A 14,165-nucleotide genomic window follows, 5' to 3' on the forward strand; every position below is an offset into this window, starting at 1 on the left:
TTCTCTCGGATCATTTGCTGTAAGTAGTTGGCTCCTATTTCCGGTTTGATGACCTAATGGTGCTAATTTTTTACTGGAAGACCGGTTTTGATCATCATCGGATGTTATCCCAGCACCAGGGCATAAATACTCACTCAGAAACAGCGGTTTAATTTTTTGTGAGGTTAGGAGGAATCTATAATCCCGCCTCCGCCTCCTTCTCCCACAGCACAGTCTGTCAGATTTCACTTTTCATTACACACACACGCACACACACACACGCACACACACACGCACACACACACACACACACACACACACACACACACACACACCTCCTCTCCTCCAGCCCGCCGTGCATCCATCCTTCCCGCACACTGCGCTGGATCCAGGCTCCACACCACCGCTTCTCCTGCTTGCACACATAATATATCGGATTTTACACAAACGGCTCACCTTTGCTCACGCATCGTGGTTAAAAGATGTGTTTTTTCCGCGTCTGCTGATTTTTACACCTGACAACAACAATGCGTAAACCCTGCACGCTCCGGCTGTTTTGAGATTGGATTAAAAAGGTCAGTGTGATTTATGTTCCTTTTTCCTCCCCCGTTTCTATGTGTAGGTGTAAAACGCTTACTAAGAAGTCTGAATGCATAAACCCGTTGCACGCTGCTTGTGTTGTTTTTTCTGCTTATCATGGCAATTTAGCCAGTAAATTCAAAGACGGGCATCAGGCTAATTAATCCCCCCTCCTCTTCCTCCTTTACTCTCTATCAGAGTATTTCTCCTTTGTCCTCATCCTCTTTTGCTATTTTACCTTTTGTTTGGTACCGGCAACCATATGCCTTTTAGCGCCTGTGTACACATGATGAAATAATGTTATGTACACACCTGCACGGAGAGCCCTGCTGCTGCCTTTGTGCAGCTCGTTTCATTGTGAACTGCTTTCATTGTTACTTGAAGAACACGGTCTGCTTTATTATATAAGGCCTGATTTACAGGCGGACATGCGTGTCTTTTGTGTTTACCTGGTATTTATTTGAAAGTAAAACATGATCGAGCATTTTTATCTAAAGTCTATAGGTGGATTTTAAATAGCCTTATAATGATATTTAGCCTGGATCCAAACTCTAAATAAGCTAAACCTAAATCATACTTTAGGGACTATATGAAAGTATTTGGAGAAAGACTGATGGGAAGAATGTTATTCACTATTTTAACACGTTTGACCTTTCCAAGCATCATTTTTTTTATTTGGATCTCCCTTTGACTTACAAAATGAAGCAGCCTCCCCAATATCTGAATAAATAACATTTCATAGAAACATTTAAGATTTTTTATTTAAAAGTGATCCACTTATTTAGCATTGTACTTGGTCTTTTTTGTGTTCAGTAATTTGCCTTTTTCAAGACGTGGCATCTACATTACCCACAATGCTAGTGGGCTGCCATCAGTTTGATTGGAGATCTGGTTTGTTATTCTAGCATCAGCTAATGCAGATTCCTCAGCTCCCTCTGGAAGCCACAAAATGGGGTTTGCAAATGTTTATACAAATAGTGTTATTCCCCAAGACCTGTAAACAGGCTAATGATTCTATTTGTGGTGTTGAAAACCTTTTATATTAGCTCTTGTCCAAATTATCACACAACAACCTTTTTAACAAATATTCAAGCCATTCTTTATTCTGGTACCTACTGTAGAGACAGTCACTGTCGATGAAACATTTATAAGTTATATTAACCCTTTCATGCATGAATTATGAAAACCTCAGTCAGGATTTTTTACCAAGTGTTTTTATTGCTCTCGGGGCATGAAAAACAAGATTTTAACTTTAGGTTGTTATTTATCTAGTTTTTTCAAATTTAGAAAACATTTATGTATGTGTCCACTCAGGTGGACAGTATGTGTTAAAGTTTCTACATTTAGAAAAAATGACAAAGATGTGCAAACTTAAAATTACATTATAATAACATAAGTATATTGATTTACGGCCCAAAAAGATATTGCAAATGAAGTGTTTTCAAGAACAACAGTAGCAGTAACAGTATGAATTGTAGTTGAAATATAGCCAGTGATGCATGAGGTCCAGTTTAGTGTACAGTTTATTAATAATTATTTCCTACAAACATAAAATCAATACTTTGACAATTTATGAATTATATGATTCCTTAGTTGTTACTTGATACCAACATTGTTATACCTGCAGGGGGCGCTTTCCATAAAAGGATTGGCAAGATATCGACGAGTGATGGTTGCGGTCGGATAATCCAAAAATCAGCTCCTAAATTCTAACCCTATCGTCTATTCCTTGACCTCTGAATGAAACGTCACGGGGTTGAGGGATAGTGGATAGGATAATTCAAAAGGATTTAGGAGAAGAGACTGCGGTACTTTAGAGAATCCGACTGCACTTTCACTATCCGACGTGTTTATGATGCGCCAGCGGACGTCATTTTGTGCGTCTGCTGCTGTGGGGAAACTACAGTTTTCTAAACAGCAGACTACAACATGGATGTATAATAAGAACGAGGGACTACTGTAAACTCATCTAGAGACTCTGCACCGTGCTCTGATGCTGTTGTTTTATGCTTTATGAACGTGGACAACAGAGAAACATATTCTTCATGACCAAAGTTGGAATTTAAATAAAAAAGCTCAGTAAAGACTGTGAAATGTTGACTTTATTTGATCATTTCAGTAAAAACTAACGTTCATATTTCTCTTTTTGATTATAATACTGATGAACGTTCAAAACAAAGCACTTTGGCAAGTTACCTTCCTTTAAAGTGTTTCCTTTATATATACAGTCTATGGTTACCACATACGTTTTAAAATGCTTAATAAGCACCGTAACGTTCATGATATCATTTCTCGGTCATAATTGGTTGTTTCCGTGAACGGCCGACTGTTGTGCGACGGCAAATGCTGCGGCTGCAAAGCATTGTGGGGCAGCATTTTCTCCTCTCCTTTCGTCAAGGGAGGTCCAGTGGTTCCTAAGCTAAAGGAGGTTATAACGGAAGTTTGAAACCTCCTTTCCTATCATCTAGAGAATTTGAACTGCACTTACCATGGCTGCCAGTGAGGGACTTCCGTCATTTCACTCCGTTAGGAAGGTTCCTAAGCTAAAGGGACTATTCGACTTCAGCCAAGGTCTATCTGGCTTTCTGTCGTCCATCTTGGTTTAGAGAAATGTATCATGCACTTACACTGACTTTCCATTGAGTGGCAGTGTAAGGGATGATGCAATAGGGTCCTATGTAGTGGCTGTGCAACCATGCCATCAAAACCCATGCATATACAAGAAAACACCTTTTGCAAAGCTGTCCACTGTAGTAGCCTCTATGCGTGAAAGGGTTCAGATCTGCTCTCGGGTGAGAAGGAGCTACTCTAGGCCAAATATATCAATTTGCTCCATAGAAATGTAATAGATCCCTTTATTTTGGTTCTTAAATCTCCACTGATCTTATCCTTTGGTGGTTTTTGATTAGCTTTCCAAGCCCCTGATACAGAGAGAGCATTGTTGTTGTATTGCAAAATGCACCATTAATACTAGTGTTTAATCTTTTTTATGTGAATATACAATTTATTGTTGTTGAAATTAAATAGAATGTTATTTTAGGGTGACAAAACACTGCTATTCTGAAAAGAAAATAGTACACATTTTCAGCAAAAACAACAGCACAATGATTTGTGTAAGCAGATGGGGTGTGTAGCACCTTCTGTTTACAAAAAGGCTTAAACCCATGTTCTGACCCCTAGGTGAACTACTGGCAGCAAACACAGAAATGGACCACAAACAAGAGGCTTCACTCTCTGACAGCATGGCTGTGAACATGACGCCAGCTCCTGCCATTTGGGCCGGGGAGGACCAGCCGTCGCTGCTGGACCAGGAGGACTCGGTGTCGAGCCAAGCCCCCGTCTCTGTGCCATGTCCGGGGGTCAGAGCTGAGCCTCTCATCCTCAGCAGCAGCAGCAGCAGCCCGGTCATCACGAGGCCCCCCCGCAGCAAGTCCAAAGGCGAGCTGGTCATTGTCATCAACGAGAAGCTGAAGAACAGTAAGTGACAGAGTTTGACCTGTGTTGAGGCAGCGGGTGGAGGAGGAGGGGGCTTAGTCAGCTTACTCAGGAAAAGTCAAGTTTCAGTGGAGGAGTCAAGGGCAGCAGGTTGAATAGAAGAAAATATCAGGTCCTATGTCTAACCACCTTTACTAAACCTCAGTGAAACAGACCATGGGTTTAAGGAAAGATGTGAAGGATATGAAGAATATCAGCAACTGTGGTGCTAAGAGAATCCACCTGGCTTTACAAAGTCTCCTATGGAAAATGTTTGATTTTAAGCAATCTTCAATACTCAATCAAACGGCAATGCTTCATTTTCAACATCATTTAGTGTTTTATTCACAGAATCAAGAATCTTTGATTATCTGAAATACATCTATCACCAAGTCGTATATGCTTATTGCCGGCTTGCTTTTCACATCAGACAGCAGACTGGAGCTAGCAATAAAATAATCAAGATCAAATCATCCAATCAAAAGTAACAGCTCGTAAAATAATATACACAAATTCCTATGGGTATATGGGAATTCTCACTTCTCAATTCTCTCTTCTGGTTTAGATACCTTGAAAGTGTTGGTATTTTAGTTTTAAAAGGCAGTTCACACATTTATCTCCTCCAGTGTTTTGACATTTCCTCTTCCTTTTCTGTCCCTCATGTGTAGGTAACGGGATCCACTCGGCGCCCGCAGAGAGCCCCTCTCCGGTCATCTGCTCTCCTCCCAGAAGACAACACTCCATCTCCTACCCCCACCCCCACCACAACAAGACGAGGAAGGGCAGCAGGGCGAGCTCCGTCGGCTACACCGCTTTCTCTCCTAGGCCGTCCATCTCCCGCCACTCCAGCATCGCCACCAACCCTCCGCTGGACCGCACCAAGGTCAAAGACTACCTCTTCCTGTCCGTGCTGGCCTGCTTCTGCCCCGTGTGGCCCATCAACATTGTTGGATTTGTCTACTCTGTCATGGTGAGAACAGGATCTTTTAGCTGTGTTTTAAATCATTATAAACATTTCTCAAGCTAACAGATGGTTCTTCCTTCTCCTTCAGTCCAAGAACAGCCTCGAGCAGGGAAACCTGGACGGCGCTGTGCGTTTGGGACGAGTGGCCAAGATGCTCTCCATAGTGTCTCTAGTTGGAGGGACGCTCATTATCATCGCCTGCATCGTCAACCTGGCCAGTGAGTCTCCAAGATCTGACCTTTGAACCTTAAAAGAGCTGCAACTTATTATTATTTGTATATTCGATTAATCATTTGGTCTGTAAAATAGTGAAACATTTTCATCCCTGTTTCTCAAAGCCTAAAATGATTTCTTTGGATGCATGAAAACAGAATTTTCTGACATTCTTTATTAAATAACACAACTTATTATACCAATCCATGTACTCTGTTGTTCATACAGTATAAAGAAAATACAAAATATACCTGCTTTAGCACATGCATTGAATCTGAAAAACGAGAATAAAGAAAAAAAAATGCACCAAACAGTTATTAAACTGATAAATTCCAAATACATTAAATTCATATAGACAATAACCATAGGGAAAATAGGACTATAATAATAAACACTTGTAAATACGTACAGACTAAGATTTACATTAAAGGTGACCTATCAAGCAAAATGCACTTTTGTACGTCTTTTATACATGAATATGTGTCCCCGGTGTTCCAGGGAACTCACCAAGTGTCAGAAAACACAACCCTCTCTATTTTCCTCCATACCTAAATCTCTTAAAAAGGGGCTGCAACGGATCTGATACAGACTGATCCAGATTTGAACACTTCTCTGACGTCACAAAAGTGGCGCTACGGCTATTGGGCCAACTCCACCAATCAGGAGGAGACAGCCACGGACATTGCCATTTGAAAGTGCTGGAGACGCTGTAGTACATATGCCAGGCCTGTAGATGGTGCTGTTCTCACAGAATCAGCCCATGCAAAGACAGTGTTAAATTGAGCGAAATGAGAAATGGCTAAAATGCATGATCTGTTTGGTATTTTGAAAAATAAAAAGTATAAATATGTCTTATATAGGTATGGTCCTACACTATATTATTAGAATATAGCATGATTGCAAGACCATGATATATAAATGGGGCTATAATACAAATTAATCTTGTTTTTTTTTTCTGTTATTCGAGTTGTTGCTGCTCTAAACCCTTACCTCACATTTTTACCCCTCTGTGTGCAGTGATTAATTCCCCCTGATTTGTATCAATAGCCTTGCTAACACTGATTTTCCTGTCAGTGCTGCTGTCCCTGTTTATCCCGACACATTATTAAATTAACCTTCGTTAGCATAATCTGACTGTAATCACTGATAGTATTACCCTTGTTGGCAATATACCTCGCTCAGTTACAATGCCTGCACGAGTCAGGGTGACACTTTAGGAACCATGTCATTGCTATACAGCGATCAGAGCACATTAACCACATGAGACTCAAACACACATTTGCTGACATGTTTGTTTATCGGCCCCGGCAGCCTCCTGCCTCCAGCTGTGTGTGTCTCTGCGGTGATATGTGCTGTCAGATGTATGTCTCGACCTGTTTGCTGGTAAAAATAATGTGAAGGCTCTCTGTCCCTGTGTGTCTTCATATCATGTGTCAACGTGTTAGTTGTTGACATGCTCACAAGACAAATATGTGTACATTTAATGTACTGAATAAAGAGATATGATAACAGAGCAGTGACTATAATTGATCATCAGAGGTGTCCTAAAAGTACAATGGCTCCTTAATGTAGAAAATTGGGTTGCTTATTTGATTTTTTTTTTCTTTGATTTTGATGTTTGATTTTTGATTTTGATATACTTTATTAAGATTAAGCCAGGGATACAAAATAAACTTTTTTAAAGTGAATGCGACACTGAACAATTACAATAATAATACATGTATTTAGCTAACTAGTTTGCTGTTATGGATAGGCAACAATGTTTAGCACAGGTAAGCTAGCTCACATGGTTGCACATTCATTTGTAAGTGAGATTATCCTCAGTATTGTGTAGGAAAAAAATGTTGTTGCTAAAAGAATGTTGGATTCATATTACTGTAGTTTTTAGACATTAGAAAACCATTTAAAAACATATATAAGTACAATATAATGGGAACCCCCCTGCAGTAACCGACCCGTGTATGATAAATGGAGTAATATTTGTCGCCTCTGTACTTCATGATTAAATGTATACATGTATGGTCAGTTAAAAGACTCTTTACCTTTCCCCTTCAGTCAAGCAGACACTCATCTGTAGGCCTATTTTGTTTTTGATGCTGCCTGTTGGGTCTAATTAAGCCGAGACATGTTCTAATTAACTTAATGACTAGAAGAGCACACAACTTTAAGGGCTCAGGGACAACCCATGTTTTTCTCATTACATAACTTGTCCTCTGTGGTCTGTGAAGTTTATCCATCCATATGAAGTCGTTTCACAATATAACTCTAAAACTAATACGCTTCCTTTTCTTTTCTTTAGTAAATGTGAAAACCTGAGTTTCATCCCAGGATGAAACTGGATAAGGCAACTGACCATCCGGCCCGCACCTGTACCACCGTCTTTACCGCCTAGTCATTACCTGGATGTGTGACAAATATGCACCCGATATACAGTGCGTACTTGTATTTCTGTAATCTATATAAATCCCTTTTTGCTAATGGAAGAAAATAAAATATGCAAATGCAGCTGTTCTGAGTCAGAGGAAGGGAGAAGAAAGTCTAATCAGCCCCTTCGTATTCTGGTCATTCAGAACGATTCTTGAGAAACTCTTCAAGAAGTGACTCAAACAAGCTGGACTGGAGGTGGGGTGGAGGTGGTTTCAGACCGTGAACCATCAAGGACTGCCTCCCAGTTTCAGCGCCACATGCAACAAAATGTCCGCCCTTCACTGCACCCGATGACAGGACACATCTGTTTGCCGTCAAATATCCTCTCAAACATGGAGAAGCTCTGGGATTTGGTTTGGCTGCATTGGAATCACAGAGCAGATATTAGTCCTGGAAGAGAAGAAACACTTTGAATCTCTGTGTGTCCTCTTGTTTCTGACTCTTCTCTGTGGTTCTCATGACTCCCGCCCATACATCATGTGTACGGGTGGCAAAAGAGGATGAAAAAGAGGCTTACCAAGGACTAGCTACGGTTGCTAAACTGCAAGGGATTATGGAAAGTCTCACACAGGAGGCACAGTCATCACTGGAAGGAAATATATGTGCCAAAAAGAAGAGCCGACTCTAAACACAGAGTTGTTGTAGAGATGAAACATGTTTTTTTACTCTGCTGCAACTCTACTGTTTGTATATCCGCTCAACACCACTGACCACTGTGAGCCTGGGAAGGGTACACAACAAAAAACACTGTAGCATCTACTATACTAATTATTATCATCAATATATCTTTTGATAATGTTTGTAAAAGATCACTTTGAAACTGAATTTCATAAGCATAAGTGATGCTCTTGAAGTGCTGTGCCGCGGTTGACAGTTGGTGGTATAGTTGTATGCATATGGGCATCTGTATTTGGTTAACAAATGAAATTGCTTGTTATTGCAGCCAAAGGCTCCAGCCTCAGTCTACAGCCACAGGTAGCCCATACTCGCAAACAAGACAGATTGTGGCTTTTTGTCCCCTTTAAAAAACCTAAAACAGCAATGAGAACCATAATTATTTGCCCATTTGGTTGTCTTTATTATTCTATCTTATTCTTCTTATATTCTTAACTAACCTTTAATCTACTCACTGTGATCTGAAGCACCTGGGCTTCATCGATGATCTATAAAACTCTGGATTTTGAATCATGTACAGATACTCACACATGCAGACAACTTTCTGTAATGATTTAATGCGGCAGTTTTTTTTCCTCTATTACCAATTAACATGTACATTTAATTGTAATCGACAGTGATGTGTTCTGCAGATATAAATCTCAATACTGTGATAACTCTCTAGTTAATATGAGTTTAAGTAGTTTTGATCTAACATAGGCGCATTTACTGACATTGTGTTACCACTAGGGTTGCAAAGGGGCGGAACTTTTCCGGTAAATTTCTGGAAAGTTTCCATGGGAAGTTAAGCTGGGGAATTTTGGAAATATTCGATTCAAAATGAAACAAAAAAACATGACATTTCAACAGATCTTTTTTTAACAGAACAAGTTTTAATTATTTTATTGAACAAATATTTTTTCTCATTGAAGAACGAAAACAGGAATGTTGTGTTGAATGTTACTCATTCCCCTCAACCCCACTCATTACAAAATGAACTAAAATGCACCCCCCATCCAAAAAGTCCAATTCAAAATGTTAAATGAAAAGAGCCCTTCTCCCTCCAAAAAGTCCCATTAAACATGCAAATCTTCCTTCAAGCGATCCTCTGCATTTTTGCTAAACCCTTTCAGTCAACGGGCTCTTCCTGGGCCTCATCAACATCCAACTCTGAGTCTTCCTCTGCAGTGTCACTGTCCAGCCTTGTTGAGGATGGCTCTGTGTCAGTCTCAGAGAGCCTTAGGTTTGCCCCGAATGCCAACCAGTGTTTCCACTCTCACATTTGTGAGCCTGTTGTTAACCTTTCTGTGGTCTCAATAGCCATGCAGTAAGCAGTGTGCTATGGCATGGATATTCAAGTGTACTTGAATGGCATCTGTTTATTTTAGTCAAGATTATGCTAAAATATACTTTCCCCAACTATATTTAAGTTCCCTATGAAGAGCCAACCTTCAATTTAGAAAGTTCCCAGTTTATTCCCATAAATTCCCGTTTATTCCCGTTAATTCCCATGGAAAGTTTCCATCTTTGAAAATTCCCGGAATTTTGCAACCCTAGTTACCACCGGGCTTCTATAATCTTTGTGGTTATTGGCATGCTTTGGATTTTTGTTAATATTTGATGAAAGAAGTTGTAAATTACAAAGATTACGCTGGCACTTGGAATATTATACTCCTGCAGCACATTCATAATAAAGACACAATGCATGAAACGTGTTTTTCATTGTTGTTTTGCAGCGGGGGAGATTAACGATATGTTCTTCTTGTGGAGAATGAATGTCAAAAAGGCAGTGATATCCGGAGAGCTTAGCCGACTGCAACTACAAAAAACGTTGAAGTATTAATGCAGTTGTCCGTTCGCGAATTTATGTAAGCTGCGAGGATTGAAAGCTCCTGCTGTTGTCAGGCAGTGGAGCAGAAGCAGCAGGAAGAGCAAATGCTGAAGGGAGAGGCCCGGAGCCCAGGAAGAAGACTGTTATGAAAGCTAAAGCCTCAGATGACTTGAACCAAATCAAAGGCAAATATCCCTCATTATTATCTTTGAGGTTTTAAAACCCTTTAAAAAGAGCTATTACTGTTGGCTGCGTACTCTGAAGTATGTCACTTCCTTGATCATTCATAACAAAGACAGTGAGGTTAATTTTTTATTGGGAATATTTGGGAACAAGTAATATTTAAATAGCTTGTAATAATTATTGTCACCCAATCTGACAGTGATGAACATTTATCAGTTTATAATTCTCTGCACCAAAACATTAGCAGTTGACTTACCTGCAGTCCTATTTTTCAATCTCGATTTTTGGTATGAGATGCTGGATGTTCTTCACATTGGCAGTAGATGGCACTTAGCCAAAGCACCTAAAAATACATTTGAGATCTCAACAGTAATGCTCCTTTCCAGATATCACGACCCAGTTACTCAACAAATCCACATAACTTGTTGAAAGCAGTTCCATGTAGGAAATATATTCCTTCTTTCAAACAACAACCACTAACCATATCCCCATTCAGAAGGAAGCAAGCTCCTACTAGGTTGTGTCTAAATGGTAACCCTCAATTTGTGAAAGCTCTCACAAGGCACAGTGTCCGACGACCTATGCTAATGTTAACCATTTAAGGTCAATGCCTTCCTTAACTTTCTTGCAAGGGTTTGTAAATTGCTGGCAACCATCAACACACAATCCATCCACTAATGGACGAGAGGCCCGTGATATGATTTCATGATGCTGATGACAGCATCATGAAATCATATCATCGATGATTGTCCAACCATTTCCCTTCCCCCCCCAGAAAAAAAGTCAGATGATCGCCAAAATAAGAAGGGAACCATGAATGTCTGTTCTACATTTTGTGGCTGATATTTGTTAAGATCATTTTGTCAAAGGTGTAAATATCCATCCAACCAAGCCATGCTGATGTCTAAAAATGCCAAAAATGACCTTTGTTTTAGCTTCCCTCCGCTGCTTTTTATGGTCCGACAGTATAGTATTATCTTTGCTGTGGTACATTGGTTGTACAAAACTACTATTTTGAGGGCTTGGTTAAAGATAAAGAGATGCAAAGCTCCTGTTGAAGTGCTTTGTTGTAATAAAGAGCATGAAACACGACGGTACTTACAAACTAAACCTGACTGTATTCAGAATATAAAAGAACTAAGGTCAAATATGTTTCACCTAGATTTGCAGAAACATGACAGCATTCATAATGTCTGACAGCAGCACATTCCCCCACGCCAATGTTAACATTTTGACAGCAGATGGTATTTTTCTCTGCGCTCAGCTAATTTCGCATTAGGTAAATACAGTTCAGGATCAGCAGCATACAGAGTCAGATCCAGATGCAGTAAGTGGGTCAGGGATTATTCCGCTGGGTCACATAAACACTGAGGCTGTGAGTCAGCTTGGCAGCGTGATCACGATGTCCGCCAGCAGAGGCAATAATGAGAAACTGACCTGTGGCGATGCTCCTCTGTTACTGCAAGACTAATTTACAAAGAGAACTGAGGCTGAACAAAAATGAGTGTGAATTAATGCTCCGGAGGATTGTTGTTGATTTTCTACTTGGAAAAGTTAAACAAACATTAGATTTCTTGTTAAAATATCACACAGCTTCACACCAAAGAATAATTATCTCACTTAGAAAGGGACTTATTCTACTTTATCCAGCTGACACAGTTAGTGTCAACACAATGAATTATTCATATCAGTTTCTATTAGTCCTTTAGTGAAAATTACTTTTATCTGTCCAAACTGTGAAACTAACGTAATAAACTGATGTACATTTGGAAAGTGGTGAAATGTAACAAAGTAAATCTATTAAAATAATGTACTCAAGAGTCAAAGGGGTCAGGAAATGTAAACACCCATGCAAATGCACTCATGAACTGTGTTGTAGTAGCTTTATAATACACATAAAGCTAAATTGAAATGTGTTGTGGCTCATATTCCGCTCGTTATTTCTGTGCCACATCCTCACTCTTCATCACGATCCTGGCTAGGTGGCATTGATGTGCTCATTATTGGCTCTTTAATGAAAACCACTTATCATCACAGAGTGGATTCAGAGCTCTGTGGTGAAATATCACTATAATATTTCTATGATTTCTGTTTGTCTTCATCTGGTGAAGACAAACGTTATCTTTATTTCACCAGCAGCCTTTCCAGATAATGACTTGTTCATCATGATGTCAGTTGTATTGAAATGAGACGACCATGATGAGCTTACTTCAACTGGAAGAAATATTTTAAAGTTATAATAATTATTCAATAACATGGGCTGAATAATTCTAAACATGCCTTTCTCACAAACCAAAACAATTATGTGATTTAAAAAAGTCCAAACGAGTACAGAGCACCAGACAGCCGGGTGTTTGGTGCTGAAATGCAGTTCTGTGATGTAATGTGCTGCTAGAAGCTCTTATGGTTATCTGTTATGTGTTTTTCATCAGCAGTAAGGCTGTGCTTGTCCCCGCAGAGAGGACACAGCTTGGTTTTAAATAAATTATTTTTGTTTCATAAAAATCTGCCAAACCACTGGATTTGAAATGTAATCCCTTTGCAAAAATGACTCTTATTTCAGTGCATTATTAGAGCTTGTCTCCATTACTAAAATTAGTTTTTGGGATGTTATAAGTGAAGTCTTTTTTTGCCTATGTATTTGAAATACAATTAAACATCCCTATCACTAGGGCGGCATCTCTGGTGTTGTTTTAGATTAATATGTGACGTTTACTGTCCGTCAAGGGTCCCCTCATATTTCTGTTTCTTTTGTACAATAATTTCAGTTTAGATCATGAAAGTAAAACAGAAGTCCAGTCCTCCCTAAGTTCTTTCAAATGACTTATTTGTGTGTGTGGCCCAGTTTCAGCAAGCACTCCTTTAAAAGTGTGTAATTGGTTATATTTGTACATCAGTAACATTAGGAGAGCGTGTGAGAGAATCTGCAGAGGACAGGTGTCTCTGGTGTTTGTCAGGCTGAGCGCACACTGAGGAACAAACTGTGACTAAGATGAAACAGAAATAGCCTACTCAAATTTCAATTTTTTTTCCAGGATAAACGAGAAAATGCACAATAATCATAAACTGCAAAGCGCCAGAGAGCTTTGTGTCTGTCCCAAAGTCCATTACTCTGGGTCAGACACTCACACCATGATGCATTGAGACTTGTTTATCAAAAACATCCTAATGCATTGATGTTGACCTATAGATAGATAGATAGATATATAGATAGATAGATAGATAGATACACAGATGGATACACAGATGGTGTCTGAATTAAACAATCCAATCTTGGTGTGTCTTAACATAATTTTTAACTAATTACATCCCAGTAAATAGAATATAGCTTTGGTTTTAATACTATTTCTTGGTCTGTTTTGGATACTTGAGGTTGGTATCTGATTTACTTATCCAATGTTTGCAAATGCTATATTATAATTTCAACCACAGGTATTCAGATAGAGGGTTTTCAAACATTGCAATGCTGTAATTTCAGTAGCTATACCCTTTTAATCACGTTTTTAGTAGCGGTTCTAAATAATATGACTATTACTGGCCTCTATATACATTACATTATGTTACTTGCTAGATGCTTTTCATCCAAACTTACATACTCAGTACTGTGGGCAATCCCCACAGGAGCAATTTGGGGTGAAGTGTCTTGCCCAGGGACACAACGACATGCTGACTGCCGTGGGGTTTGAACCTGTGACCCCCTGATCCAAACACCAAGGCTCTATCCACTGCGCCCCACACGCCTCCTATATATAGTTTGCATATACTTAAATCAGAGTTTTATACATTTCTTCTGACCAATCATAAGAAGTCACAGTATCATAAATGTTGTGTTTCTTGTTGTGTTAAAGCAACACTGATGCT

General features: G+C 39.4%; 1 protein-coding gene across 1 annotated transcript; it reads left to right on the forward strand.

Moving 5' to 3' along the window:
• The first annotated feature begins 50 nt into the window (after positions 1–50).
• On the forward strand, positions 51–12,831 carry prrt2 (proline-rich transmembrane protein 2). The gene is made up of 5 exons (XM_079657155.1): positions 51–554; positions 3,739–4,035; positions 4,701–5,002; positions 5,085–5,214; positions 7,509–12,831. Exons 2-5 carry the CDS (start codon positions 3,765–3,767, stop codon positions 7,523–7,525), a joined length of 720 nt encoding a protein of 239 aa, XP_079513281.1. The 5' UTR covers positions 51–554; positions 3,739–3,764; the 3' UTR covers positions 7,526–12,831.
• Positions 12,832–14,165: the final 1,334 nt, after the last annotated feature.

The sequence above is a fragment of the Notothenia rossii genome (genome assembly GCF_949606895.1).
Source record: "Notothenia rossii genome assembly, chromosome: 11".
In the NCBI taxonomy this organism is placed as follows: Eukaryota; Metazoa; Chordata; class Actinopteri; order Perciformes; family Nototheniidae; genus Notothenia; species Notothenia rossii.